The sequence below is a fragment of the Mustelus asterias genome, chromosome 2 (assembly GCF_964213995.1).
Source record: "Mustelus asterias chromosome 2, sMusAst1.hap1.1, whole genome shotgun sequence".
Lineage (NCBI taxonomy): Eukaryota > Metazoa > Chordata > Chondrichthyes > Carcharhiniformes > Triakidae > Mustelus > Mustelus asterias.
The window spans coordinates 100,726,039-100,744,881 of NC_135802.1; the positions used below are offsets into that span (position 1 = coordinate 100,726,039).

The 18,843-nt window shown below is 43.4% G+C and overlaps 1 protein-coding gene across 3 annotated transcripts in view; it reads left to right on the forward strand.

Moving 5' to 3' along the window:
- LOC144510085 (retinoic acid receptor beta-like) overlaps window positions 1–18,843 on the forward strand; it is a 254,687-nt gene that overhangs the window by 109,029 nt on the left and 126,815 nt on the right. For all 3 annotated transcript variants that reach the window (XM_078239333.1, XM_078239342.1, XM_078239353.1), the window contains one exon: window positions 15,190–15,350. In XM_078239333.1, the coding sequence (XP_078095459.1) occupies window positions 15,190–15,350 (161 nt within the window). The remainder of the gene's footprint in view (window positions 1–15,189; window positions 15,351–18,843) is intronic.

An 18,843-nucleotide genomic window follows, 5' to 3' on the forward strand; every position in this document is an offset into this window, starting at 1 on the left:
ATGAAAATAACCTAGGAGAGCTCTCGGAATGAGTATGTGAATGCAGACAATGGTATTAGTCTTCCAAAATAGACAAACTGTGGCCTGGGAGCCATTTTTAACTTGAGGAGAAATGTAGCTTGGCTGCTGCAACAGAGGATGGCTGGTTTGATTCCAATTCCGTAAAATACAACACCTGAAGCCAAGTTTTATTTTTCGATTTTAAATCAAAGCACTCAGTGGGCCTTTGCTGACTCCTCTGACACCTTCAGCTCTGCCAAGTCTCAGTCTTTTAGCTTGGAAAATATAGCCTGTTTCAATACTCCCCACTCTTTGAAAATAAACACATTGCTGTACTTTGTTGGGCTTGTAATCCATCTCACTCATTCTGCTCCTAAAATCCCACTGCCGTTAATGAGCCAAGGTTAGCAGCTAAGCACCGTTCTCTTTCATTGGGAGTCGGACAAGTAGTACTCAAGGTATTGTGATTGATAGAGCGTATAGCAGTAGATCTGATAATACTTAGCCGACCCTGGCGACTCTTACCCAATATTGTGCCACTTAGGCAGACGGTAGAGTTTCTTTAACCACATATTTTACGTTTCTTTTTTCTGCCCTCTGTTACTGTTTTATGTGTTCTCATTGATCTTACTCAGTTTTTCTTTTCCTAACAGCTGACGCAGTGAAAGAGTCAGCAGCAAATATGAGAAACAGCAACTGACTTTAGTTAAGGTGCAGAGATTACATTGAGAAAGGGCACATCTGTATAAAGAAAGCAGCTACCAAAAATGAACAGATGCTGTATAAAGCAAATAAACAAACATTACGGAGGGAAAAGTGATCAAAATAGGAGATCACATGGGGAGGATGTCAGCTGATAAAGAGGGACAGCGTGGAGAACAGAGGGGCTGAAAATGGAAAAATGGTCCAGAAGAGTGAAACAGAGCAGCTAATGGTTGCTCTCCACACTGTTTTCTCATTTCAGGATACTTTTCTCAGCATAGTTTCCAAGCAGTCTTTGGAATTGTATGCATTATAAAGTGACAATTATAGATGTCACTCTAATGATCTGGATCCCATTTACTTTGCAGCAACAGGATAAAATCCTTTTAAATAAAAGTAAGCATATATGGCCGAAGGCCACCCTTACAGTTAGGTCGCAGCAAATAAAGGGCTGCGTTAGTCATGTGTTTGTTACCTCTTCTTCCTAACCACAATAGCTTTGCAATATACAAACTCCAACTTGTCACCAAGCCACAATCTGTATTCTCTGAAGTTGTGCTCACCCACCACATCTTGCAGACCTCCAGTGGCTCCCTATCTCCAAATGCAATAAATTTAACATCCTTGTCGTCATGTGCAGCTCCTCCTGTGGCGTTCCCTTACCTTCGCTCTCCAGCCTCTTTCAGCCTGACATCCCAGCCTTTGATCTACAAAATGTGGCCTCCTCTCGGCATTCCTGATTTGGTGGCAGAACTCAGTCTTCTTGGACCCAAGCTCGGGATTCTCCTCCCAAAGTTCCTTTACTTTGCCACTTTAAAAAGTTATCATGAGCTACCCTTTTGACTCTGTCTTAAGCCAGTTCCTTTAAATGTCCACTATTTGATTCATCTGTATCGATCTCTCTGAAATTTATTTTGACCTTAGAAGCACCGTATAAATGCAAATTGTATTGAGGGTGGTTCCTTCCTTTTCCACGTTCAACTACTGATTTTTCTTTTGGCTTTTTCCCTCTGACCACAAATCAAACTCCCACATTTTGTTCATTGTCGATGATTCCTTCAGGAAGCTTATTTTCTTCCTCATTTTCTCCAGCCCACCGTTATTTAAATGTGGTTGGAGGGGGCTGCAGTTGTAAGGGATTGTGCAGTCAGGACGCTAAGTGATGGAGGTAGGTTTTATACAGCTTTCTGAGGCAGGAATCAGGTAGTAGACCTCACGTCCTCCTCTATTATGCCAGCTAATTTCTGTGAAGTTTTCTCTCATTCCTTCTCAATGGCAATTATATCCTGATGGCTTTTCCCACACTACTGCAGAATCCTGAACTGGTATCCACTGAACTCTGCCAAAGATATGATGGCAGGGCAGATGTTATGCTGCAGAAAATCAGTCTCATTGCTTGTTTCTCCTAATAATCCCAATGTATTAAATTCAAACCCCATCATTTCTGTTCACCCTTTCCTATGACATTGGAAATGTGGAGCACCGTATCTCCATTAGTAAGTTCCGCTCCTATCGTTTTAGAGCTTTTAAAAGCCAAGCTTGGTGTCACCTAATGACTGTTCCCCAATTCATGTCACCTCTCTTACTCTTTACACACTTGCCATTGTGCACTATGATCCTTGGCTTTGATTGTAAAAAGAATAACAAAGAAGAAATAAGATGATAGTGTTTGTCAAGTTACTCATGAGGGGCCTCTTCAGATCTTTCAAAACCTATTCAGCAATAACCTGCTCAATGACACTCAGTTTGGGTTCTGCCAGGGCCATTCAGTTCCTGAGCTCATTACAGCCTTGGTGCAAAATTGGACCAAAGAGCCGATCTCCAGAGGTGAGAGAGTGACTGCCCTTGACATCAAGGCAGCATTTGACCAAGTCTGGCGTCAATGAGCTTTAGCATAACTGAAGTCAGTGGGGATCAGGGGGAAAACCCTCCACTGATCAGCGTCATACCTAGCACAAAGGAAGACAGCTGTGCTTGTTGGAGGTCAATCACCTCAGTCCCAGGACATCACTGCGGGAGTTCCTCAGGGTAGTGTCCTAGGCCCGACCATCTTCAGCTGCTTCATCAATGACCTTCCTTCCATCATAAGGTCAGAAATGGGATGTTCGTTGATGACTGCACAATATTTAGCACCATTCACAAATCCTCAGATACTGAAACAGTCCATGTCCAAATGCAGCAAGAACTGGACAACATAAAGGCTCAGGCTGATAAGTGGCAAGCAACATACCTGTCAGCTAATGACTAATCTGAACAGAAGAGAATCTAACATCTCCCCTTGACATTCAAGGGCATTACCATTACTAACTCCACCATTATTAACATCCTGGGGGTTACCACTGACAAAAACTGTGGTAGCCATATAAATACTGTGGCTACAGGAGAAAGTCAGAGGCTAGGAATCTTGTGTCGAGTAACTCACCTCCTGACTTCCCAAAGCCTGTCCATCTACAATGCACAAGTCAGTGGTGTGAAAAGATACTCTCCACTTACCTGGATGGTTCAGCTCCAATACTCAAAAAGCTTGGCACCACCTCGGACAAAGCAGTCCACTTAACAGGCGCTTCATCCACCACCTAAAACATTTACACCTTCCAATACTGACACGCAGTGGCAGCAGTGTGTACCATCCAAAAAATGCACTGCAGCAACTCACATTCAACAGCACATTCCGTAGTGTAAGGGACAAATAGGGCACATGTGGCGTTAATGTGGGTCTGAATGCAGTACCAACAATATAGCTATGTAAGAGAGCACATGACCTAGAGCCAGGGTAGTTGAATGTTGGACAGAGCCAACTGAACCAGCAAGCTTGGAGACAGCTCCTAGCTTGTACCCTCCCTTTACTGTATATTTATAAATAGGTCCAAGAGTCAATAAAGACTCACAGTTAACCGATTTATGATTACAAAATCATCTTCAAATCTACTGAACTGTAACTAACACCCTACAACATGGTAACAGCTCACGCAAAACCCAGAAGCTCACTGAAATGCAAAGACAAACCGAAATGCTGGAAGACTGAGGAAAAATTCAAAAAAGCATTCTGACCTGAAAAGGAAGCTCTAGAAGCAGAGGTGCAAAGGAAACATTGTCAGGAAAAAGCCCAAAGAAAGGCTTGGAAGCTTAAGGTAGAAATTTAAAATTCTTTATGATAGCAGAAGTTTCCCTTGTATCTCCTTTGGAAGTCCAGCTTCAGAGTGCAGAGATAGCAGAATTTGCAAGGGTGAACTAAATCTTTTAAAATTCCAGACTGCAGCAAAGCCGAGAAATCTTCAAAGTAATTCAGAGTCAGAAGTCAATCCCCAAGTTGGATCCTGAACACTTGGCATCTGAAAGAGAAAGAGCTAATTGGATATTTCAGGAACATCGCGACTGTAGAACTTAGTAAAAATCAAGCACAAGCTCGAATTCAATGGACTCAGGAGTAAAAAAAATCAAACACAAACAAAAGAAGTCTGCAGGCAGTGGGTCCATTGTAATCTTTTCTTTGTCAAGCTGAGTGCCATTGTTGCAGAATCCAACAGAACCAGCAAGCGCAGGAAATCCCTTTAGCCCCGAGTGAATGGCGACACCATCTTGAAATTCTGACAGCAAATACAGCTGGACACATACTTTTAAAATTTTGAACATGGATTAGAATTCCACACTTCCAAGTCAATACAGATTAATCCAAGGCCCAGATCAATCACAAAATTGGGAGCTTTGACTGAAAGATGGGTACGCACAGTCAAAGCCCTCTTATAAAGGAACAAGGACTTCCCCACACCACTGCTCACCTACAGGTCCATCCTTTTACAATCCATCCATTCAAATACCTGATGGACAGAAAACTCTCTATACCTCTTACAAATCTGCCAGAAAAACTCATACCAGGGTTGTTTAGCCAAGGATTACCAATACAACCAAGTAAGAGAGTGGTCCTACAGAGAAGGTACTGCACCAGATACTTGACACAATTACAGAAAGGTGACAAGGTCTGGATCTTCTGGTCCTACTGATGTCTATGGCACTTTGCGTGGCTCGACCATCCTGCCCCCCGGGGAACCCGCTGCAGGGAGTCGCCTTCGGCAGCACCGGAAAATCCCAATGGCAGGAAGGGCTGGAAAATCCCACCTGGGAATAGAGTTGATCTCTAAAGATCAATAGAGAAGGTACCATCATTAGAAAGGATGAGGATCAACCTTGCTCCTACCTGGTATGGCAGAGGGTTCAGTGAGGAGAAACAGGAGGAGTCTCCACCTCATTTCTAGACTGCCCATCCCTGCCATGCAATGGAGAGATATTGAGGAACATACCAGATGCCAGAACAACCTCCAAACCTACAGAAAGAACCAGCAGTGACTGAGCCTACTACTCCTCTGACAGTAGTTAGGGCGGCACGGTAGCACAGTGGTTAGCACTGCTGCTTCACAGCTCCAGGGTCCCGGGTTCGATTCCCGGCTCGGGTCACTGTCTGTGTGGAGTTTGCACATTCTCCTCGTGTTTGCGTGGGTTTCCTCCGGGTGCTCCGGTTTCCTCCCACAGTCCAAAGATGTGCGGGTTAGGTTGATTGGCCAGGTTAAAAATTGCCCCTTAGAGTCCTGAGATGCGTAGGTTAGAGGGATTAGCGGGTAAATATGTGGGGGTAGGACCTGGGTGGGATTGTGGTCGGTGCAGACTCGATGGGCCGAATGGCCTCCTTCTGCACTGTAGGGTTTCTATGATTTCATCTTCTATGAAGACACGGAACGGTTATAAGGCCTCCAGATTGACGGAACCTTTGGATTCAAGGACTTGAAGTGGGGAGATGGGGAGTGATAATGTAGTAATAACAATGTAAATGTATGATAATAATAACAATGTAAGACATAGGCAAACTATTATTACTTAAAGTACATTGAATAAAGACTTGGGTGGTGATGCAGTATAAGGGCCTGTCACATATCGGGTTAATGTGGGACGGAGTACAGTACCACCCACTTGGTGATGTAAAAGAACACATGGATCAGTCGAGTGTTGGATGCAGCCGAGCATACCGGCAGCATGAAGATAACTCTTAGCTTGTACCTTTTATTATATATTAGTAAATAGTTCTAAGACTTGCAGTTAACTTGCGTATGACTATGAAGATTTCTTCAGTCCTATCACACTGTAATCAACACTCTATATTTTCCAAACTCATGGCCTCTTATCACCGAGAATGACAAGGGTAGCAGATGCACAGGAACATGAACACTTGCAAGTTTCCCTCCATCCTGAGTGGAACTATATTGCTGTTCCTCCACTGTCACTGGGTCAAAATCCTGGGACTTCCTTCCTAACAGCACTGTGGGTGTACCTACACCACATGGACTGCAGCAGTTCAAGAACATGGGTCAACACAACCTTCACAAGGGGCAATTATGGATGGGAAATGAATATTGGCCGAGCCAGTAACGCCCACATCCCATGAACGAATAAATAAAAGAAATTGCACACCATAAAGCTTAATGTTCCCAATTCCCAAAAGCAACATGTGCTGTTTTAGCTAACAACTTGCAAATATAAAAACTGCAAGAGGCAGAGAAGCAGTACTGGAGAAAGGAGTAAACTGATTCCCGTGTGAATTATCTCTTGTATCTTGGAGTTCTTGGCGACAATTCACAAGACAGCAGTAAATAATAATGTGTTTGTGTTCTTCAGACAGCTTAAAGCTGTTGAGCAAAGGAGCCAATGTGTTTTTACATTAAACAAATCCGTCATCCAGCCTTAAAATGTAGGTAAATGTGTATTTCTGCTGGAAAGGGTTTTTTCCTTCTTTGCTGATGTGTGAACACTTAATGGTGGATACAGTAAATTTTCCATGCAACAGATAATTGAAGACTGAGATGAAGATTGGAAATCAGATTCAACAGTGATAAATAAACACCAAACCTCAAGAATGTTTGCAGATCCAATTCACAAGCAAGGATAAATTCATCTAAAAGTTGCATTTTGTAAACTTCCCAAGTAGCTTGTAAATGAGATTGGCAGATATTTAGAATACTTGCTTTATATGCTAGATACTTGCCTTATTGTTAGCTAAATTTTACATACTTTCTCTTTCATTTCTGAATTTTATATTGCACAAAACAGCAAGGCCTTGATAACAGTTTGGTCCACATTTGCTTCAAGGGTTTGTTTGCTGGAGGTGGATTTGGAGAAGGACCTATGCCGGCTGATGTGTGCCTAGTGTCTCACCACGGTAGCACAGTGGTGAGACACTAGGCACAGTAGCACAGTGGTTAGCACTGCTGCTTCACAGCTCCAGGGTCCCGGGTTTGATTCCCGGCTCGGGTCACTGTCTGTGTGGAGTTAGCACATTCTCCTCGTGTCTGCGTGGGTTTCCTCCGGGTGCTCCGGTTTCCTCCCACAGTCCAAAGATGTGCGGGTTAGGTTGATTGGCCAGGTTAAAAATTGCCCCTTAGAGTCCTGAGATGCATAGGCTAGAGGGATTAGCGGGTAAATATGTGGGGGTAGGGCCTGGGTGGGATTGTGGTCGGTGCAGACTCGATGGGCCGAATGGCCTCCTTCTGCACTGTAGGGTTTCTATGATTTCTATGATTCTATGATTTCTATGACATGCAGATTCTGCCGTCATGTTACCCTTTAAATTATGCATTGTTACGTTATCTGAACTGGTTGCTGCAACAGTGGAATCCAGTGATAGCGCTGTGTCTTCACGATTACTGTCTTCATGATATTCCTCCATTATCTGGTCAGCTTGCACTTCTTGGCTCCCTGACAGGAATAGGCACATGGGTCATGTTATAACGTGGGGATGGAGGTGAAAGGAAGAGGAATGCTCACGCCCTCTGCAGCTTGCAAATCAGAAGAGGTTGTGGAGTGAGGCAGGTGATTGAACGTGAGGAGGAGGGTCAGGTATGAGGATACCATACTCTTCAGTGGTTTAGGAGCCCCGCTGCTGGCCATGGTCTGAGAAATGGGTGTCCCAAGAATGGTCAGTACTGCTTTCTCCGTGCGGGTGAAGACATATAGCCACGTCTGTCCCCTTCTAGTAAGTTCCTCCTGCTTCAACAGGCTAATTGATTTCTGAACTCTCAGCTGAAACTCACTGAGATTGGGCACCATGTTTAAAGGGTGTCCTGATCAGACCAAGACGTAACCTCCCCACACCCCACCACAGGGGTCTCATGGGAACTCCACTATCTACAAGTTCCCCTACAAGTCACACACCATCCTTCCTTGGAACTATATCGCCATTCCTTTGCTGTCACTGAGGCAGAATCCTGGAACTTCCTTCTCGCAGTGCTGTGGATGTATCTACACCAGATGGCCCGCAGTGCTTTGAGAAGACGGGTCACCATCACTTTCTCGAGGCGAATTAGGAATGGGCAACACATGTTGGCTTCTTCAGTAATGCTCACATCGCACAGATGATAAAGAAAAGCTAAAAACAAAACCAGTTTGTGAAAAGTCTGACCCAAAATGTTAAATTTTCTTTCAGATGCTGTGTGACTTACTGCACTTTTTTTTAGCAGTATCTAATTTTGTTTCAGATTTTCTCTATTTCTGGTGTTTAAAGTATGCTGTGGGATAATGGCACTCAGTTGAGCAAACCTTTCCATTTCTCTTGTCTGACACTGTGCTGAGTGCCAGTATGGTACTTTCAACCAGTGTGGCCAGTCAATGAGAGTAACCACTGTGGATAAATGATAATCTAATGGCCGAATGATGGCACAGTCTTTGGTCTGCTTTGGAATAGCCATGTAAGAGTTGGGTATTGATGAAAGCCAAGACATCTGACAGACTAAATTGTAAGATGCCAAATGTCTATGTTTTCTTTGGAAAAACTACCTGAAAGGAGTTATACGTAGGCTCATGCTGTGCGAGAACAAAAGCACAATTTATTTATATATTTCGCTTCCCCAGTGTTTGCATTCAGGCCAGCTTTCAACTGTTGGTAACATAAATTGAGATTTGATTTTGTTGGGTATATAATCAGGAAGTTCAGCATCAAGAAAGTAGACTTTATCCTCTCCCATCAGTCCTGGTCCCTTTATTAGAGGGCGGCACGGTAGCACAGTGGTTAGCACTGCTGCTTCACAGCTCCAGGGACCTGGGTTCGATTCCCGGCTTGGGTCACTGTCTGTGTGGAGTTTGCACATTCTCCTCGTGTCTGCGTGGGTTTCCTCCGGGTGCTCCGGTTTCCTCCCACAGTCCAAAGATGTGCGGGTTAGGTTGATTGGCCAAGCTAAAATTGCCCTTAGTGTCCTGGGATGCGCAGGTTAGAGGGATTAGGGGGTAAATATGTAGGGATATGGGGGTAGGGCCTCGGTGGGATTGTGGTCGGTGCAGACTCGATGGGCCCAATGGCCTCTTTCTGCACTGTAGGGTTTCTAAGATTTCTAAGATTACCCCCGCCTGTGAAGATAAGTGGAGGTAATGGGTGGGTTTTTACGGCCAGGCTTGAGCGAGACCAGAAATTCCCACCTGAGGTCAACAGACATTTCCATTGTCCGCCCTTTGCCCGCTCCCCTTCCGTGGTGGACGAGGCGGTAGAATTCCTGCGAATGTTTCTGTCCCTGTTTATCTGTAAACGATATACCTCAAAAACTGGTGGATGGATTTCAACAAAACTTGGTACACAGGTAGGTTATGGCCTGAGGAAGAACTGATCAGTTTTTAGCAAAGGTCTGTATCCAGATTCTGGAATCTTTTCAAAGATTTGTTAACATTGGGGGATTGGGCAAATTGACTTTTTCTTTAGAATATTGTAGGTTGTTTATTTAAAAATGTCATTGATTGTTTTAGAATGTTGTGGGTTGTCTCAGCTGTGCCAATGGAACTTATCGCAGCTGTGAAAATGTGAGCAGAGTTTTCAGGGCAGGGTTTTGGATGTGGTTTGATCTAAAGCCTCCCTTCAATACAAAGATTTCATTCTTCAGCTTTTTTAGTTCCAGAGCATCAACCAGACAGGGAAAAGCCTCAAGGAAAAGCTGCATAATTGGAATAAGCAAACTACTGCAGATGCTGGAATCTGAAACATGAACAGAGGATGTTGTAAAAACTCAGCAGGTCTGGCAGGATCCGTATGGAGAAAACTGACATTGCAGCCCTTGGGGCTCAACATTGAGTTTGGCAGCTTTAGATTGTGACCTTTCTCCTCCATCTTAAACCCCCTTTTTAAAATATCCCATACATGTATTGTATCAATGCCACCTCTCCTCCCGCAACCACACCCGTCTTTTGTACTTAAAGTTGCTATGCTTTGTTGCAATCTCTCACAGCTACATTTTAAAATCAAGCACATTCTCCCTCCTTTCAGTTCTGAAGAAGAGCCAAAGGGACTCGAAACATCAACTCTGCTTTCTCTTCTTACAGATGCTGCCAGACCTGCTGAGATTTTCCTGCATTCTTTATCATTGTACTAATGTTGGATTAACACATTACAGTGGAGGTATGCACTCTACTGAGTGCCTTCTTCACTTTGTGTTACACAGCTAGTAGCTTTCTAACATTGCTAAGTACTTTTTAGGCCTGTGCTGTAGGCATCCAATAACATTAATAATGTTGAGACTAGTGCCGGAATTGTACCGGCATGTCCACCCCAATTCCGAGGGCGGGCAAGGCTTGGAGAACAGCATTCTCCGTTGGCCTCAGGCAGGACCGTACAAACCTCGGGCGGATGGATGTGCCGGTAAAATTCCGCCCTAGAATGAGCAGTATTTGAGTCGGGGAGGCAGTGGGATAGGGGTATTGTCACTGGACTAGTAATCCAGAGACCCAGGATAATGCTCTGGGGACCTGGATTCAAATCCCACCATGGCAGATGGTGGAATTTGCATTCAATAACAATTACAAATCTAATGATGACCAGGAAACCATTGCCAATTGTTGTAAAAAGCCTATCTGGTTCACTAACGTCCTTTAGGGAAGGAAATCTGCCGCCCTTACCCGGTCTGGCCTTCATGTGACCCCAGACCCACAGCAATGTGGTTGACTCTTAAATGTCCTCTGAAATGGCCAAGCGAGACACTCGGTTCATGGGCAATTGGGGATGGGCAATAAATGTAGGCTCAGACAGCGATGCCCAACAATGAATGAAAAAAGTATTGGAAGAATATCCCATTTATTTCCTTATGAGCAAAGTTTGACTATCTTTGAAAACGCTGTTTCTGCAATAGTATTTTACTGTCAAATCCCCACAGCCAAGTGATTTTATATTGAGTGACATTGGGTTGGAACGAAAGGCTTTATCAATAACGGATAAATGTATCAATATAATAAAGGAGTAATTTTCTGAATTTGTATTACTGATGAGGAGTCTCACTCTCTCGTGGTGTATGTGAGAGATTTTGCATGTGATAGTTTAAATAGTTGGGAAGTTACGTCGATTGTACACCTAGACTTTCAACTCCTGGAGATTGTGACTCTGAAATCAATGGAATGAAAAGCAGATTGATTCTATAATGAGCAGCGATCTGCTCTGCTAGATTACCACTCAGGCAGTGAAGGTGAACTCCATTCATCACCTCCCAACCAATAGGTGGCCAATAGAAAATATATTTTACATTTGATATCAAATCCTGAAGTCAATATTTCTGTCTCGTAGATGAAAGAATATTTGAACCTGACATTATTCTATGAATTTAGTACTCAATAGCTGTTCAAGAGCCTTTTCCAAGGTGCTATTCGTCATGTCTGGCAAGGCAGGAGACAGGTCACAAACCCTGTACATGTAATTATCTGTGTTTGAGTTATATATTGAATTCATAGTTTTATACACCAAGCCATGATAAACAAGGGGAAAGAGCACAGTTCTTAATTAATTACATGCTGGGGGAACTTTTAGATTTTGACTTTTCAAGTGTCAGATCTTTGTTGATGTATTATGATGTATTTGAGCTGCCTTCCGCATATCAGGAACGCACGTAGAATATGTCTGGGTGCAGAGGTCACATTCTGTAGGATTTATGATCACTAAAGTTGTAAAAACCTGACCTTTCATTATTAATTCATTTGGTGATTATTTACATTCATTTTTCACCCAGAATAATGCACTGTGATGTTTGATAAGGTATTCGCCAGATGTACAGCAAAGATGGTATCTTTGCCTCAACTCCTGGCCCTAAGATCATAAGAACACCTCTGACTCCAGTATGACATTCCTGCTTCTTGTGCCAGCAATATGTGTGGCTTCACTGAGTGGAACTGATAATAACATGTTGAGATTATCCCATAAATTCATGCCCACTCAGTTTGAGAAAGAAAGTGAGTTCTTTCCAGACCATCCAGTATCCATAATGCATGGATGACACACTCACAGCTCATGCCACTATTGGATGGCACAAAAACTTCTGGAAGGTTCTTCCTCCAGGTTTCCTTTCCTGCGGGGGTGTGCACTGCATTCATTCTGTTACGGAACTAATCTATATGTTTACTATGGTGGAAGATGAGTCAAAACCTCCATTAAATGAGAAAATGTTTGAGAAATAGGGACATAGTGAGTTTAATATTGGTCTTTCACCTCTTCCACCTGGGTTCAAATCCATGCCAGATAGAGGTGAAGGTCTTGCCTTACATAAAGTGAGTCTCAGTCCAGTACAAAAAGGATTCAACCTAACCTGGTACTGATTTGTAGTATCACTGAGAGGAACCACAGGATGACTGGTGTGAGAAATGAAAATAAATGTCACACTGAACCCACTAGGGCTTTGACAAAATAAAGGCAACCTTACCCTGCACTCGGCTGCTCTGTATCAGGCTTCGAAATAGGACGTTATGTTTCAAAGCACTAACAGCCTTCACCTTGATGAGCACAAAATGTTGAAAAGAAAAAAAAAGTATTTGAAACGAAGAATTAGCTGCTGCAGTTTTGAAGTAATTATTTTTGGTTGCGTCTGTGCGAAACATGATTATATTAGGTCAGTTTTCAAAAACATCTACAATGCATTCACATCATTAACACAGAAATGCACTACCAACGAATGATGAATTATTAATCTTCATTCAGTGTCCATGCCCCAGTGGCCTGTAAATACTTTTAAGTCCTTGTTCTTTAAGTCCATTAACCATTATTTATTAATAATGAACTTCTTTTGAATCATTGCTTAAGAACAGATTTGTATGCAAATTAAGAGTGCTTAAAAAAACCAATCGTATGCAACAAATTCACATTCCAGAAGAGACTTTGGTTTTTTACCGTTTCCTAATCTTTAATTTTCTTCTTTTGACAATTCATCAGGGTTCTTTATTACCCAGAAGTGATGCACCCTGCAGACTATGGATTGCTCCATAGTTGCTATAATGGTGCTCCTTTGTTAGCTGGTGAAACAGGATCGACAGTTCCTGATAGTATTGAAATGGAATGTTGTGTAACCACCTGGTACTGTATCTTCCTTCGGTTGGATAGGACAGCTTTGGACCAACACCAAAGCCGGGCCCTCATTGTAGTCAGGGAAGCACTCAGAAATGCTTGTTTATCTGTAATATGTTTTGAAACGAGGAAACCTGATCTACAGAGGGGGTTTTGCTTGAGGAAAATGATAAGAGGCACAAAATGGTTATAATTTTTTTCCCCTTTGGCAATGAAGGAATGTCTTGAGCAAAAAAAAATTCACCTCAAATGTCAAACAAAATGCTGTTGCAACTTACCAACTGAGGCCGCTTGTCTGATCCGGAAATGAGGAGGTAATTTGGGGAGGATCCCAGTTTGGTGAATAGCGGATTCAGAGATTTTTGTTAACCCAGGAAGAGTATTCTGGCTTCTCCCGGGCTCAGAAAAATAAAAGCTCAACACTTCTTGCTCATGTTTTTTGAGTGACCAATAGCGGACTCTTCAAGGATCACAAATGGTATATTTAATCAGTCTCACGCCTACTTCAGCCAGGTGGGCTATTCACCATATACAGATCCCACATGGATGTATCAGGTGGGCCAGGGATGTCAAGACCCTTCAATTTTCAGACACAAAATGAGTTGCACGTCTTCCCCTTCTGTAATAAGTCCTCGGAGGCAGAAGTCCCTTCAGCAAAATCCCTTTATTTACAAGTCTGACAACAGCATACAGAGCGCTATCAGTTCGCAGTCTACACTAGGAGTCCCAGAGGAACTGACACTCCTGGTTAAATACAAAGCAAGAGGCTCCCTGATTGGCCCATCAATTTTGCTCTTAATCATGGACATCTTTTTGTGTCCAACCAAATAAACGAAATCAACTTAACTTAGGGACAACTCAAAAAGGGCAGCTCCCTAAAAGGAGGGGAACTGCCCGAAACAAAAAACAAAGCGTAAAGGAAACTTAAAACATCAAATTAAAATGTGATTAAAGGGGTCAATAATACACCCCAGCCCCTGCGGTGCCCAGCGGGCACGGAATGCTCGTAATCAGGGAGTTCATATTCTAACAGACCCACCTCAATTGCCTGATTAAAGTCATTACACCTTCCTTGTCCTTTTCCAGTCTACTTGCTTTCAACACTAGGTGCATTTTCCGAACGGCCTCACTGTGAAGCATTGTCAATGGTAGCATCTATAAATACATAGGGCAGGAGTCCCTGGAGGAGCTAAGCGCACTTTCTGCCGATCCACTGCTGGCCCTATCCCATCCAAAAGTGTATTTTCACCAAATGAGAAGAGTCTTAAGCCATTGCATCTTGTATTTGTCAAACAGAAAAAAAAGTTTGTCAAAGACACCCCCCTTTGTTATTGTGGTTCTGAATCCTTGTTGCTATTTACGATACACCAGTCTTACCTGCTTCCTGTTTTATTTCTGTGTACACTTATCATTTTTATCAGTGCATTTGAACAACTTTGTAAAATAGGCTGAGCAAACCGTCTGCCAGTTGTCTTCAGGGGAGTGACAGGAATGCCTAGTCACGTGAATGTTGCAACGATATGCATATACGTTCATGAATATGCATACTGAGAGCTGGTACAAAGAAAGCTTGACCATTTGCTTTTCTGTTACATAAGCACAGTACGCCCACACCAAAGGTCTGCAGAGAGCCTTTTGTTTTTTTTATTCTAAGCCTATTGTAATTGGGGAGTTTATACAATGTTGTTGCCACTTTGTGGCTTGAGAGACTGACTTGGGCAGCACTCATAGCAGCACGGTCCTGGGTTCAATCCCGGCCTCGGGTGGCTGTCCGTGTGGAGTCTGCACATTCTCCCCGTGACTGCATGGGTTTCCTCCGGGTGCACCGGTTTCCTCCCACACTCCAAAGATGTGCGGGTCAGGTTGATTGGCCATGCTAAATTGCCCCACAGTGTCAGGGAGATTAGCAGGGTAAATAGGTAGGGTTATGGGGGATAGGGTCTGGGTGGGATTGTGGTCAGTGCAGGCTCAATGGGCCTTCTTTCCGCACTGTAGAGATTCTATGATTGTGTCATGTACTTCAGAAAATGACTGGCTGGCAGGAACAGTTGTTCCAGTTCACAGTGTGCAATATTGCGCTGCAGGGTTTAAAAGATGCTGCATAAATTGCATTAAAGATGCCTAATTGTGATTCATTCTGCTTTCAGCCGTAAGAAATGACAGAAACAAAAAGAAAAAGGAGACGCCAAAGCAAGAATGTTCAGAAAGCTACACAATGACAGCAGAATTAGAGGATCTAATTGAAAAGATTCGCAAAGCTCACCAGGAAACGTTTCCTTCACTGTGCCAGCTGGGGAAATACACTACAGTAAGTATTGGACCACAAATGTTTGTTGCTTTGAGCCACATGGGTTGAATGGTTGAAAGGTCACCCTGATTTGAGAAGACACATATGTCTCAGAAGGCAAATGACAAATGTGGCGATTACTGGAAATCTTAAATTAAAAAAAAAACAGAAAATGCTGGAAGTGCTCAGCAGGTCTGGCAGCATCCTTGGAAAGAGAAACAAAGTTGACATTTCAGGTCAGTTTCCTCTCATCAGAATTCATTAAGAATTTAGCTCATCAGCGAATACGTTAATATAAGTAAAACTTTCAAAGATATTGCTATACCTACCGGTGTGGGAGAACCTCAATAAATGCATACCTTAACCTGAGATATGAGTCCTGAATTAAAAGGCTAATTATCTAATTTGTCCAAAGATGTGCGGGTTAGGTGCATTGGCCATGCTAAATTGCCCCTTAGTGTCCCGGGATGCGTAAGTTAGAGGGATTAGCAGGGTAAAAGTGTGGGGTTATGGGGATAGGGCCTGGGTGGGATTGTTGTCGGTGCAGACTCAATGGGCCGAATGGCTTCCTTCTGCACTGTAGGATTCTATAATTTATATGATCTTAATTGGGTGCTGTTCAGGTACATGTCTCACAGCTCCAGGGACCCCGGGTTTGATTCCGGTCTTGGGTGACTGTCAGTGTGGAGTCTGCACGTTCTCCCTGTGTCTCCATGGGTTTCCTCCAGGTGCCCCGGTTTCCTCCCACAGTCCAAAGGTATGCAGGTTGGGTGGATTGGCCGTGCTAAATGTGTGGGGTTACAGGGATAGGTGGGGGGGGGGCAAGGGCCTGGGCAAGATACTCTGGCAGAGAGAGCTGGTGCAGACTTGATGGGCCAAGTGGCTTCCTTCTGGATTGTAGGGATTCTATGATTCTCTGTTTGGGTTTGGACTGAGGTGTGGTATCGTGTCTGGAGCTGGTGAAAATGAGAAGTTCAGCATTTCTGCCTTATACAGGCAGCAGGGAAAGGTGGAGTGGAAACTTCAGAATTATATTGATGTCGCTGGTTTGTACTACATATTGAAGCTTGATTTTTAAAAAAAATTCTGTCAGCTCATTCTGAATAATTGAAAGTAATGTAATCCGTTGTGACGGCCGCAAGTAAAAAATTGATGATCTCTGCTGTTCCCAGCTCTTTTAAAGTGCTCACTGACTGTGAATGTCTTTGTGCAGCTGTGCCAGGGTCTGACAGTACATTGCTGGCATGGTCCTGGGCTCTCCTACAGGCTGTCCTGGAGGGAGATATCCAGACAATAGGCAGAGGAAGACGCAAAGCGAGCAGGTGTGAAGAACCATAATAGGTGAAAAGAGGAGGATAATTGTCTGTTTGTGAGGGTCTTCTCCTTATTGCAGCTGGTGGCAGTATTTCAATGAGAGGGGGGATATATATTCCGTGATGGAGTAACAGTTGTTAGTTGTTCTGTATTTTAAATTGCTAAGATACCAATTTAGCCTTGTTGCTTGCATTTGATGTACAATAATCAATTTACCAGGGCAGATGCTCATATCCAGTCAGCACAGGCGTTCAGGTCTCTACTAAATTGACTGTGGCTTTTTTGTTATTACTGAAGTGAGCACAGGCATCATCTCAGAATAAAGTTTCTGCACTCATTTGGATCCGAACACTTAAATATGTTTGTATTTGCTGGCGCTTACAGTTCACAGGATTTAAACAGCCCAGTCAGTGGTCCTTAAAAGAAACCTCTGGCGGACACTCTACAATGTGGAAACTCAGACTTATTATGTGGAGTCAGAAGGAAAAGGATTGTGTCTTCTAGATTCAGAAAACAACTGCAGGATCCTTCAGATCTTTTCCTGCTTTCCATTTCACGGGCGGAATCTTGTGGAGGAGTCGGCGGTCTCTGCTGCCAAAAGGGGAGCCAGCAAGACCCCTGCTTTGCCTCTTTTTGGGGAAGTGCTGCCACATCTTGTGCCACTTAATGGGTCAGCAGCAGGCCTTTCCCCAGGATCAGGACCAGGGGGTGGGTGGAGCAGTGGGGAGGTGGCAGTGACGGATTGTCTTGCTTACCAAGAGCTGCTGGCCAATCAACTTTATTGAATGACAGAACCATGGTGGCTTCTGCAGCTATGACACCCACCTGAGGCCCAGTATCATCACTGGATCCCAGGCCAGAGGTGAGTGGCAGCAGGAGTGGGGGGGGAATCTTGGGAGAAAGGGCAAGAGCAGTTGGCCACGGTCCTGCCAGGGCCTTCAATCAGGCATTGTGTGTCTCTGAATGAGGCATAATGTGAGGATAGGATATTGCTCTACCGGAATGATTCCACTGACAAAGTATGGATTTTATTATAGTGAAACAAACTTCCTTTAATAACAGAGTTTAAATATAACTTTAACAAACGAAGCAGCTTAATCATTAACGGTTGAACAATATTTAAAAAGGAAAGGAAGCAACTTTACTTTTTAGCTTATGACTTCCAGTTCCAGATAAACCTTGTTCATGCATTGATCAAAACCACTTTCAAATAACAGTTAGCAAACCCAAGCATGTTTACTATAAATTGCGTGAACAGTCCCTAAACTTTCAAAAGAGATTTTATGGAGAGAGAGAGTTCTCAGGAACAGCCTGCACATGCCTCTGCTTGTTGCACACCTCCATCTGCGACTGCTTAGTTTTCCCCCTGCTACAGACCTAGCTCCTCCCATCACCACATCAGCAACTTGGCTCTGTTCTAAGTAAATGCTGAATGGTTAAAATGATGCTCTCGCAGCATCTGAGTTGCATTCCATCTGGACATACTGACTGCCTGTAGAATTAAGCTGAATTTTTAAACATTTCCCTTAAACATAAAAAACATATATCAGTTGCACTACGATCATCACATTAGATCATATTTGCCCCTTCTTTCCAAGTCAAAATAATTTCCATAGATTGAAAAGAACAATGACCTTGATGCTGTCCCTTAGGGGATAACATTATTTAACCCTTCCAGTCTAAACAACATGCAATAATTTGCCACTGCCACCAGCATTAAACTCAGCCTAATATCCATATCAGAAAGAGCCTTCACATTGAAGTGAAGATTACTACAGCATGAAACTTTCATACCATTGCATCCTTCCAAGGAACCTGCCGGATCAGGCAGTCAGTAGTGAACGCATGCACCAAGGGAGTGACAACACTATCATCACTTTCCTTGTGTTAAGGAGACATCATGGATCAAAAACACAGTTCCCTGAAGATTGAAGAGTCACACAATGGTCCCATTCATTCCACTGCAGAATGCAAATAGCATTTGCGTGGTATCTGGCACTGTCATTCACATCAGAGCCTGTTAACCCACAAGCAGCCTTGATGTCTTCAGTTTGCAGAATTCGTGCAATATTTGAATGAGAATAAACCAACTTAACAGCATCTCAGCCTGGATGCCTCAGCATCTGATTCTGTCTATAAGTTTGTCATGCAGTTTAAGCACAATGAAAGACCTTTTGCAGCAGAGTTTCATATGGTACTT